The 12,698-nt window shown below is 39.0% G+C and overlaps 1 protein-coding gene across 2 annotated transcripts in view; it reads left to right on the top strand.

Annotated features, from left to right (window-relative positions):
- PRRX1 (paired related homeobox 1) overlaps positions 1-12,334 on the top strand; it is a 68,265-nt gene extending 55,931 nt beyond the window's left edge. The window contains exons 3-5 of one of the 2 annotated variants that reach the window (XM_037825371.1): positions 2,035-2,216; positions 5,959-6,030; positions 11,812-11,946. In XM_037825371.1, coding sequence (XP_037681299.1) covers positions 2,035-2,216; positions 5,959-6,013 — 237 coding nt within the window. In that variant the 3' untranslated portion in view covers positions 6,014-6,030; positions 11,812-11,946. Of the gene's footprint in view, positions 1-2,034; positions 2,217-5,958; positions 6,031-11,811 lie in introns of both variants that reach the window. The other variant, XM_037825370.1, reaches the window with a different exon arrangement.
- Positions 12,335-12,698: the final 364 nt, after the last annotated feature.

Here is a 12,698-nt window from a genome sequence, read left to right as displayed (position 1 = left end):
CACCCATTCTGTGCCAATTCTCATAACAACCCTGTGAGTAAGCATTATCATCTCCATTTTATTGATCGGGAAACAAAGGATCAGAGAAATTAAATAACTTATCCAAGGACACATATTTAAAGTAGTGGATCTGGTATTTTTAGCCAACTCTGTTAGACTTTAAAACTCATGATTTTTACACTATAATAATTTCACAGAGAAGGTGACACTAAAGCTGAATCTTGAAAAATAAAAGGGTTTTGACAGCTGGTCAAAGAGGGGATGAATATTACAGACAGAGTAATATTCATCAGGTGTGAGCATATGGAGATGGAAGGTAGCCTAACACATTTGGGAGACTACAGGTGATCTTAAACCCAGGATAGGAGTTGGGATGACAGAGGGCCAGTGCATCAGATCCAAGTGATATGGGATGTGAGTTAATTGGTAGACAAGAGCTAATTCCTGAAGAGCCTTTTTTCCATGGTAAAAAGTTTTGATTTTATTCTGTGAGTAATTGGGGAGCTAGTGGATACTATAAAGCAGAGCACTAACTGATTATATTTGCATTTTAAATGATAATTCTAATAGTAATGTGAAAGTCATATTAGAAACAGAAGAGCTGAGCAGCTGGGCCAGACAAGCCAGGGAAGAGATGTCCACATTCCACTTTTACTGATTTACACCTGGGGCCTCTGTCCTGCACAACTCCACGAGGCATCAATCACACGGTATTTTATGTGAATGTTGCCCCCTAGAGCTGTACAATCGTCTCACTCCACACCATACAATTTTCTTCTTCTAGACCTTGTCATATTTCTATAATTGCACCTATAATTCTTGTTTTGCATTTCTTCAAATTTGCCTGTCAGTCTTTCTTTAATAGATTATGAGCTTTTAAGAGCAGAGAATAAGTCTTTCTCAACTCTGTGTTCTCGGCATTTAGGGCAAGGACTAAAATACAGCAGACGCTCCATAAATATTTCTTTAATCAGTACATGATTGAATAAAATTCCAGTAAGTCTAGAATAGTTGCACGGTCGTTAATTGTGCATCCTTGAGTTAAACTCAGTCATTTATTATTTGTGTGACCTTGAACAGATTAATTTCATTGAACTGCTGTGTCCTAAACTCTAAAATAGAAATAATAAAGCCTAATCTGTGAAATTGACATGATGACTTGAAATAATGCATCTAATGGGTCTAGATCAGTTCCTACCTGGAGTACTACTTAATAGATTGTAGGTTTATTTTTAGTAGATGCTGTCAGTGCTGCCCATAGCCTTCAAACTCTACAACTAAATGTCCTCTGGTCAGCTTCCAACCTCTAGTATAAGCATTTTGGTGCCAGAAGTTTCCTTCTAGAACTGTGGGAGACTGCCCTGTCTGTGTTCAGCATGTGTCTGGTCCCTTGTGTACAAATACCCGGCTCCCTCACCCCTTGGGTGTGATGACATTGAAGTGTGTCTCCTACATTAGTCCTGAGGGTCCCTATGGGACTGATCTCTGGTCAGTCCTGCAGGGTGTCACTTGCTGTTCCCTTGCACATTCCAAATAAATTATCTGCTTCATAAATCCTTGTCTCAGTGCCTACTTTTGGGGGAATTCAGATTTTTCTTTAAGTATCTAATAAGTAGTATGAAAAAGGAGCAGATGACATTTTCACATTTGGAAAAATTTTTAAAAAATGAGAAATGGTATTGTATCTCTGGCAGAGGCTAATGAGATTTTTCTTCTTTTTCTTGATCACTATTTACAACTGTAATAATAACTTATATGGATCAGTCATGGGTCCCATCTCTGGAGGCTTGTTTACTGGATGTAACTCATGGTCCTGTTATAATAGTTTTAACCCTTTATAATGCTATAACATGGCCCACTAGGAAAGGATTATGGCATATTTATGCTGTTCTATGAAAAATTCCATACCTATCCTATACTGTCCTTGGGAAGACATTATATGGTGGAATCAACTGGAACTTCATTCATGTAACCTCTTTTCTTCCCCTTCCCTCTCCCTCTTTATACCCTTCTCTCCTCCCTACAATCTCCCAGGTGTGGTTTCAGAACCGAAGAGCTAAATTCCGCAGAAATGAAAGAGCCATGCTGGCCAATAAAAATGCTTCCCTCCTTAAATCCTACTCAGGGGATGTGACTGCCGTGGAGCAGCCCATCGTACCTCGTCCTGCTCCAAGACCCACCGATTATCTCTCCTGGGGGACAGCCTCTCCGTACAGGTGAATGACTGGCCCACTCTCTCTAGCTCCACCTCCACATGTTTCTCAGCATCGGTCATGTTCAAAGCTGCCCGTGCAGCTGGCTGACATTTCTTACTGGGTTAACCTCTTCGGAGACATTCAACTTGCTGACATCCCCAGATTTTCACAGGAGATTACTAGTTGCCCCAGGAGCAGGGTTTGGGGCAGAAGAGAGAGGGGCAGCCCATCAGCAGTCTTCTGTTGGACTCAGGAACTCTTACAAAGGTTTCAAAGATGGGGAAGAACTTAAAAAGAAAAGAAACTTTACTCCATTTCCAAATTTAGGATAGATTTGTTTCGTTATGCTCCAGTGGGAATTTAACTTGTAAGACTCAGAGTGGGACTGAAGGCAAACTTCACGTAAAACTGATTTCAAATTAAAAGGAAGGAAGGAAGGAGAGAAAGACAGACCAAGGGAGAGAAAGGGAGCCCAAGTTCACTCTGATTGCTTTCATACCATAGTTCTTTTGTCAGTGGGAGAGGATGTCTTATCCAAAATGCCTTCATATCTATTGCTAATTCTTATCTATTTGTTTGAAGGTTTCTCTGGGGGTCAGTTTGTATGCTTGGGTTATCTTTTTTTTTTTTTAATAAAAAGAATGTATAATTTACACTAAACTGATATTACAAAGGTGAAATTTTTTGAAGATGCAAATAGCAAAGAAGTATGTCAATCTCATGGAGAGACTTTTAAACTCCATTTATTATGTTGTACAGACAATATCGGTTTTCCAGATGGAAAGCTGAGACACAAGTGCCTCACACATTGCTATCAGTCTGGAGTGTCTTTCTTTGAACTTAAACCTGAGGAGTCTTAGAAACCAGATCACAGCTAAAGATCCTTCCTGGATGATTTCAGTGTAGGAAGTAGTCACAAATTCATTGACTATGCTTTCATTTACCTTTTTATTGTCAAAGTTAATTATTGGTTTAAGAAGTGGTTTTAGACTAATTATAGGAGATTGTCTCCCAGTTGAAGCTGAGCTTATGACGTGAAATGCCACATTTGTGAAATGCAAATTTCAAAGGCTGATCACTATTCAAAGCAAAAGACTTCCCCAAATGATAGTTGTGTTCCAAATCAGTCCCTTGGAAGAAACGCCCTAAATGCCTTTGGAAATTTCTTTAATATCCCTTCACCCTCTGGAAATTTGCCTGAATTACTTTGGTCTTAGTACATAGAGACCCTGTTGCTCAAAACATGGTATGCCTTGCTGATTTTGAGAGCTTTAAAATTTAGGCTCCTCTCCCGTAGGGTTTACGATAAAAACATTTTGAAGACCATTCTGAAATAACTTAGTCTTAAATATTTTAAATACGAGGAACGCTGCTTTATTTCTATGATAAATATTAATAGTTGACAGACCTGTTAATTGAATTGGGAACGTGTGTGGTTCAAGGCCTGATGCTTCAAGGTCTCTGGTTTGAATTTGGTTATAACCACGAACTATCGCTCCTTTTTCTGCCTGGGTGCTAGTTTGGAACTTTTCACGCCAGCTATAAACAATCAACATGACTGTCATGTGGCCTTCCAGTGAGCTGCTGAGGGTGGCTCTGCATGTGTGGGGATGGAACCCCCTGCAGTTCCAAACTAATATTGGATTAGATCCACTGGACTCAGCAGACATACAAGCCCAGTGTCTGCATCGTCTGTATTTTGTGTATGAGCAGTGAACTGAAATTATTAACGCAGCATTTTAAATGTGCCTTTTTTGGAGATATTCCATTTTAACTGAGAATATTACATAGACATACTAGATACATTTAAAAAGCACCCATAATTCCTCCATTCTGACATAACCATTTTGTTCATTTTTGCTGTTAGGGTTCAATATTTTATTTAAGTGTAGCCTTAGAGTACATATTATTTTGTATACTGCTCTTTTCACGTGAAATCATATAACCTAGTACTTTTTACCCATTTCATGATATACTTTTATATACTTTCTCTCTTAGATCAAAAGTTTGCAAAAATTAATTAAAACAGGAACATAGAATCTGATTGTTCATATTCTCTATGAAGTATAAATTACTCTCCAGATAGTATAAGTAGAGAAGTGATGGTTTAAAGCAGTAATTTAATCAGTCATAATGTTTTGTTTGACTGAAGTGTTTATATTTTTGGTTAATTTCTAAAAGTAGCATAAAGCTATTTTTACTTGGAGATTTTTCTGCTATGTTTGGAACAAAAATACGTTATCATTTCATTCACATTTTGTAGCTTGGAAGGAAACAGAAGTATTGTTAAGGATATATGAAAGAAAAACAAGTGATGAAAAGCAAAGGAAATGTTAGCTCTTTTGTGTGTTTTGGGAAATTAACTTGCTATTCCTGTTGGTGGCATTATGTCAAGTCAGCTATCTCACATGTGACATTCATTAAAAGGCATTTCTCTTGGTTAATCCTTAAAACACACCTGTGTGGTAGCTCTGTCCCTGCTCCAGTTCCAAAGAAGAGGAAACTGACCACTTGCCCAAATTTATGTCCGTAGCAAGCAAAATTAGAATCAGTTCTCGTGATCCCTGTTTCTGTCCAACATATGAGGACACATGACCATATTTTCATTAAAATCAAACCTGACAGTATATTGAAAGTAGTAAAGTGTATAAAGCTGGAAAACCATCTAAGCATCCCCCTTTGATTTAGGAACTGTTCTCCTATCAGTGACACAGTTGAGGCCATGTTCTGGGGTGTATGAACATCTCATGGTGATGGTTGATGTGGCTTGGTCATATAATCCTGGGATAGAGAGCAGGCAGCTCTGCCAGGAAGGATGGTTTTCTAACTTCCAGAGCTCTCCCCTTGAAGAAGAAAGCAGGAAACCAAGGCTCAAAAGCAAGTGTTTACATATTGTCAGAATCAAGGGGTGGGAAATAGCCAACATATTTTTTTCTGGGTTGTCGTTTATATCTGGAGTAGCTGTACAATTTTTTTGTCCAGACTGGGGCAGATTGAGAGTGAAAGGGGAGTGCTATTAATAACTGCAGGAGGACAATAGGCATAAACTGGGATTGTCCCTGTCAAGCTGGGACATATGGTTCACTCTATTTATAGCACATCTGACCTGATTCATTCTCTTGAGCATGTTCGAGGTTATGAGGTCAGGTAGGTAACTGAGCCACCAGAGAGAGCAAAGCAATCTCAAACACAGACACTACTGTCCTGGCAGGTGTCTCCTTTATCTACCCTAGGCCAGGGGAAAGAAGCTTGTTCTTGGCTCAGACTCCCACTGCTGAGCTCAGAACTATTTTTCTTAGGCAATTTGTGGGGAGAAAAACACACACAGGCAGTAGAGTTATTAAGATTTTCTTAATAACAATTCTTTCAGTGTTTTGCCTCTTGGGTAGCAGTGATTAAGTCTTGGGCTTCTTGACAGTTATCGGAGATGAAATAGCCAAGAAACCTTTCTCCAGAGACATCCTTTCCTGTGAGAGGTAGACAGAGAATGGCGTAGCTTTGTAGTGTTGGTGTGGAATGCCATTTCCCGATAAGGGGGCTGGGGTTAAAACACACACACACACACACACACACACACACACACACACACACACACACACACAGAACCTAAAACTAACAACAAATAAAAGACAGACCAACTATCCTTGTCCACAGTTTCCCTTCCCCATCCTTCTCCTTCCCTCATTTGATCGTGGTCACAGTGCTGCCTGACATCTGCTGAACGCATTTGGCTCATTTCTCCCTTTCACACTTTCAAAAATAGATCCTCGTCCCTCCCAAGATGTTGTTTACACGAGGGGCTTCATAACGGATTCTAACGGAAGACACTGAAAAGGTAACATGTCAGAGGGGGAAGAGGGTGGCTGCTGGGGGTAGGGTTTAAGTGGGAGGTAAGTGTGTTCAAGAAGTGGGGTCTGCAGACCTAGAAATGTAAGTGGTCAGGTCTGAGTGGGGAATACTATTGGAAACCAGAGCTGCAGTGTCTGACAGTCTAGAGCAGTGCCCCTCAGAGATTACTGTTCATGAGTGCGCACGTGGGGTCTTGTTAGAATGCAGACTGATTCAGCAGGTCTGGGGTGGGGCCTGGGATTCTGCATCTCAATTGCTCCCAGGTGATGCTGATGCTGTTGCCCTAATGTACAAACTTTGGGAACCAGACTTTAGATGACTGTAGGGCATGGAGCTGGGGTTGGCAGAATTATGTTCTTGTCCTGGCTCCTGCTGCACTCAGAACAGTTGGTTCATCGATATTTTATGTGGCCTTAGTATTGAAATTGAGCTAGCAATAGTTTCCCTTTTATATATCTTACAGGGCTCTTTGGAACCTCGAGGTAAGCAATGTGTATTTTAAAAAAGAAATACCAAAACCCTTGAGACAATAGAAAAATGCATGATGCTTTACATATTTTAAAAGTTCTATAAAGAAAAGTTAAAAAACAGCGGAAAAATCATTTATGCATACTTACAAATGAAATGTGGTCCAAATGTGTCCGGTTTAAGGGCTAAATATATATCTAAAAAACGGACTTCTGAATTTTAAAAACGGAAGTTAAAAATGATTATTTCAATCACAAAAGATCACTTCCAAAAGGATTTATGGGATCTCTCTTTTGAAAGTAAACTTCCCAAGGAAATTGATATTGTGTCTTCTTAGATGAAACAAGCATACCTCCGTTGTTCTTGCACTGCTAAGAGGGCAAGCCAAAGAAATGATCTCCAATTTCCACGCATCACGGTCAGAGTTGTGAAAACGTAAAGAACTGCAAACTCACATAGCCTTTGAAAAAATCCTAAGCTGATGAAGTTCTTAGAGCTCAGAAAGACTCCTAAACCTCTTAGGCTGACAGATTTGTCTTTGGGGTGAAATTTTCAACAGCCGTCATCATTTGTCCAAACGGGTCAAAGAAAAAACAAAGTTAGAGTTGAAAATTGAGTCAGATATTATTTTTCTTCAAGCTATCCTCAACTGTCTCATGATTAGTAGGATTTATACTATGGGTGATTAGAAAGCAAAGGGGCAGATATCCAGAAGTTCCTGGCTTAAAAATCACACCTTGTATAATATTTTCCATACTTCTTGGTGTTTGGCAATCATTTTAACACATTCTTCCTCATGACAACCTAAAACTTCTACTTTTAGACTAGATTGAAATGATGAAAATGGATTTGTCCCCAATGGAAACAGTTAGAACTCTAACACCAATAGTGGTTAACATATGCTGTCAATGGCTGACTGCATCTGCTAGAAATCTCCAAATATGGAGATGGAAAAATTTCAAGCTTACTTAAACGTGTCAGCTGTGTGCAAGTCCCAGTACAGCTCTGCTGAATCAATAGATGGGATAAAAGTATTTCTTTTTCATTTCTAATTTCTCAATGCACTTTATTCAGCAATAAGCTTTTCGGTCCCAGACACAAAGACCTCCACAATCTTAAAAACAAGAGAGTTAAAAAAGTGTTTTAGCCAGAACCTTACAAACCCAGTCTGAGGAATCAGCTCACGTCATTGTTCTTTAAGCACAATGCTTAGAGAAATAGGTGGTTCTCACTCCAGAAGGCAAGACAGAGGGGAGTGATGGGCAGGATCTCTGAGTGTTGTTAAGCAGACTCTTGGTTGTTATCATGTGTTTAATCTACACAAATCACTTAGCATTGATCTTACCTTTTTATTCCAGGACCTGTAATCCTGTACAGGAAGGAGTGGTCATTTTACGTGGTTTGAATGACCCTATAAAATTGGTTGAAAACATAGTTAACAGCCCTCACCAGTTTCTGCTTGTTAGAAAAGTCTTTTCTTTTTCCTGAAACAGAACTTTAGAAGTCATGATGACATGGAAAACAGGTGGTCATGAACAGTCGTTCATTTTGGCAGCCACCCAAGGTTCTCTTGCATCTGTTGTGACTTGAGGAAGTACGTCCTCTCCATCTTAGTTCTAATGCCTTTTTTAAAGCTCAACTAAGTGACTCTTAGACTACCCTGTCATTAATTCTGTCTTCTGACCTGTGACGAGTCTTGATTGTTGTTGGTATACCAAAGGACTGCCCACTGGTTGCCTGTGTGGCACTTTTACCACAAATTGAGAGTCTGCTGGAGGGAAAACAGACTCTTGTAATTCTTTAGCATGTGCACAAAATATCACTGGAGTCTGTACTTGCATTGTCATGTAGTCTAAACTTTTGTTAAGAATCTGTGAGTTAAGGCTGCTTCTGTTCTTTTATTCTACTTCTTAGGGTCATGGAATGCTGGAATAAGTAAGATCAATTTTTGATTTTCTAAACATTCATCAAGTGGAAATGTTATCACTTATCTAACTCCTAGGGGATTACAAAGTTCATTAACTAATATCAATTGCTTTGTTATCCTCACACTGCACTAACTTGAATGCTACCTACAAGGCATTGTCACAGCTCATTAATAGAATGGTGTCCTTAAAACAGCAACTGGCTGTTTCCAAGGCGCTGCTCTCTGCTCTGGAAATGCCAGGCTGCCCTTTAAGCGGAAATGTCCTGGTGAAAATCCAGCATCTTGCTCAGAATCTAATCCTAATTTCCACTAATTTGGCTTTGAGATAGAACATGGAACAACATTCATCTCCTTTGGGAGACTACTGTCTGGCCTGAAGAGAATTTAAGGATTTACAAGAAACATGTTAACACATTAAGTTCTCAGACTAAAATATCAGATGATAAAGTTAGTAGACTTTAAAGTAACTACATCAAAAATGGTTATATAATAGATAACATTGAAAGCACTACTCTAGCATTTTGAACAAACAGCAACAGCATTTTCAGCAAACTAAAATGATCCCCCAAATTTCCAATTCCCTTTGCCTACTCAGGGAATAACCATAGCCTTTATGGTCAAAGAGAGAGTTCCTATGGAGTAGGGCTTTGCTTGGACAGAATCTCAAAGGGTAGAAAACATATCCTTCAGAAAATTGGACCAAATACATAAAATCAAAATACTCCATGACAATCCACAATTTACCACCAGAGAATTTTCCTCTTTTTGCTCTTGCATTAATTTTTAGTCTTCTCTTTTCAGAGCCATTCAATTTTATTTTCAACACCTATCATCTTCTCTCCTATGTATTTAGTATGGTATTAACTAAGTACCATCTTTGAGGATTAATATTCTCACAGAAACCTGGTTGAGAAAGTCTAGTTCAGTTGATTTCATAATAATCAATGTCTTACATACATTTCCCAAATCCAGTTTTCTCTTTTCTTAGCTACCTAGCTCTTTGGGTCCTTGGTATATCCTAGGAATTTCTTGAGTATAGACCTTATGAGTTTGCATACATTCTTGGTAGGGTCTAAAAGCATGTAGTTCATATAGGAATCAAATTTTATACATATATATATGTTTTGAAAATAAATGACATTTCCTGGTACATTGTAAAAAAACTTAATCCATTTTAATTGGTTGTTCTAGTAATTTATCTCACTCCTAATTGGAACCTTCCTTCACTGGGCTCTTCTTTTGCCTCTGTCCATTAGGAGACAGTTGTAGAAATGATAGTCCCTTCTACCGGTCTAACCTGTGCTAATATTTGTTCATCTTTAATTGATAAAGGATGTTTTTGACAGATCTAAGAATGTGCAGTCTTCAACCCCTGCTTTTATCATGTCCCTCCTGGTTTTGCTCTTTCTATTAAGATAGCAAAATTATCAGTAAGGACTAGTTCCTAAATACAGAATACAAGCATATTGGTAAATATTTTAGAAATCATTGTTCATAATAGGATGATGGTGGTCAATGAAACTGAGCAGGAATCAGTTCAATTATACTATACCCATATATTTTCACTTATTTGTTTCTTCATTCAGCTCTTTATGGAACACCAAATATGTGCCAGGTATGGTGTTACCACTGCCTGAGGACAGAAATGAACAAGGCAGATGTGGTCTCTGAGGTACAAGACTTAGAGTGAGGAGATTGATTGATATTAAACAAACTGTTAATTAGAATTTAAACAAGTGCTAAAAGGAAAAGTACAGGGTGTGATAGGAGAAACTAACCTTGTATAGAGAGTTAAGATCATCTATCCAGAAATGATGAGCAAGAGTGAAGCAGGAAGACACGAAGTAGGAGAAAGTAAGATTCTTCTGTAACCCTTCAGAGTCTTCTTCCTTGCCTCATCTCACACACACATACACACACACAGCACCCCCCACCCACCCTCACACACACACCTCACACACGCATATGCCAGAGTTACAAAGATTCTGAATTAGAGATGTGTATTTCTGAAAGACCTAGTGGTCTGGGACTAATTACATTTCTTTAAACTAATTTTCTTGGTTTGATTGCTGGTTAACTGAGCTGAAATAGGCTATTGTGAGTTCGAACTTGAATCTTGACGGAGAGTCTTGATTATGTGTTGTTCCAAATGAGTATTAACGATGTGTTCTATTTGTAGAGTAGCTTTAATTTTCTCTCTTTCTGGTCTTGTCACTTGATCCCCAGAACCACAAACTCCTGTGTGGCTGACAAAATTCCACTGGAATGCAGACAACAGAAAAGCACATGTCATTCCATTTATAAGTGTACCTCATTCTGGCCCTGCAGTTGAAAGGGATTTTGCTAAGCTTAGAAATAATTAGAAACATTTTCATTTAATTAAAATGAATCCCCTTTTAAACGTTTTGTGTAAAGTATTGGATAATTTGCATCCAGGTCTAAAGAAGCATTTCTTTTTCCTTTAAAAGAAATGCATGGATGCAATTAACAGACAACCACCAATTACAAATTTCTGCCCAGTGGTGTTCCTAGGTCTTAATTACAATCTCTGACAGTAAAAAACAACTTCAGGGTTTTCTAAACCTTAAGGACAGTGAGAAACAATTACCTCTGAGGTCAGGAGTCCTGACACTGGAGTCTTTGACAGTTCAAGAGATTAAAAAAATTCCAAAATATTTGCTCCAAATATCAATGTGAGCTCCATCGCTACTTTTGAAAAGCGGTTACATAGTCAGGATCATGGGGATGAGAGTGTCTTGATTCAGCAATGCTTGGTCCCATCAACCAATTGAATCAAGAATGTTAGATGAGTTATCTTGGGTTGTTTAGCTGATTCCCCCACCACACTATTTAATATGGTGTTTACTGTTCATCTCAAATGTATTAGAATTAAGGTCAACTATCTAGAAATGATGAGTAAGAGTGAGGAAGGCAAAATTCCTTTTCGCTTATTTTCAGATGCCGTTTCTCTTCCTCATTGCTCCCACAGGCTGGCAACATAGGCAGGAAGAGAAATTGAATACTGTTTTAGTTGGTCAGCTGATGAAACACCTGCTATTCAATATAAGCAACTTTCTTCTCTCACCCCAGAAATAAATCATTACTCACTGTATCCAACAAGTGCCAATACCTCGCCCGTCCTGTCCCAACCGTCCATCATTTTCCACTGCCCTTCAAAACACTGCTGTCCTTTTGCAAGTGCCTTAGTCTAATGGAAAATGTGGGGCTGAGAGGGACCCTAGAAGTCATCTAGTCCAGCCCTCTGGCCCTTCCTGCCCCTCTCCTGAGAGTACATCCATCGTGGGGCACAGACTTGCAGCTTTGTGAAACTAATGCCTGTTATTCTCCCTGCTCTCTCCTTTGTCCCCACAGCGCCATGGCTACTTATTCTGCCACATGTGCCAACAATAGCCCTGCACAGGGCATCAGCATGGCCAACAGCATTGCCAACCTGAGACTGAAGGCCAAGGAATATAGTTTACAGAGGAACCAGGTGCCGACAGTCAACTGAGGAAAAACAAATAATAAAACAGGCCTAAGAAGAAATCAAAAACCATAATACACCTATCCTGCTCTGACATTTCTTCATCTGCTGGGGAAAAAAAAAAATCAAAACAAACAAACAAACAAAAAAACAGCACTAAAATATTGGGACCATGGCAGAGAAAAGCAGGAGAGGAGCAAAATGAAAATTAGTTAACAAATGTTCCTCCTCCCTCTGGGATACTACCACCACTTGTTTCTGCGTGTGTTTATTTTATTTTCTTTCCATTCATGCTTTGCTTAATATACTCCAAGCTTTTTCAGTTAGGTTCAGCCCACCTACTCCCATAATTGTATGAGGTTTAAAAAAATCTACAGCAGCCAAAGAAACCATATATATACTCAGAATAAGTGCCTATAGTCTCCTCATTGACCTATTTGAACCTCAGTGCCTTACCCTGCTCTTCTTGACAGTTCTTTTGAAAGGAGCTTTTGAAAAGCCAGTCTTTCTGAAGAATCTGTGCCAGACAAGATTCCCTTTCTCATTATCTCCATCTCTGTTGATCATTATAAGGTTTTTGCTTCAGCTACTGGGAAAAAAAAAATGTGTACATCTCTGGTCACGGGCTTGTCTGACCCAATGTGATTGTTTGTGTCTGGCTAATTCTAAGCTCTTAACTCTAGATCTAAGCTCTAGATTTAAGCTCTAAACTATAGATTAAAATATCATCTCCACCACCCCTCACTCCCACCCACACAATCAGCCCTCATAAATT

Source organism: Choloepus didactylus, chromosome 2 (assembly GCF_015220235.1).
Source record: "Choloepus didactylus isolate mChoDid1 chromosome 2, mChoDid1.pri, whole genome shotgun sequence".
Classification (NCBI taxonomy): Eukaryota; Metazoa; Chordata; class Mammalia; order Pilosa; family Megalonychidae; genus Choloepus; species Choloepus didactylus.
The sequence above is the reverse complement of the archived record's forward strand: the minus strand, read 5'-3'. Positions and strand labels throughout refer to the sequence as shown.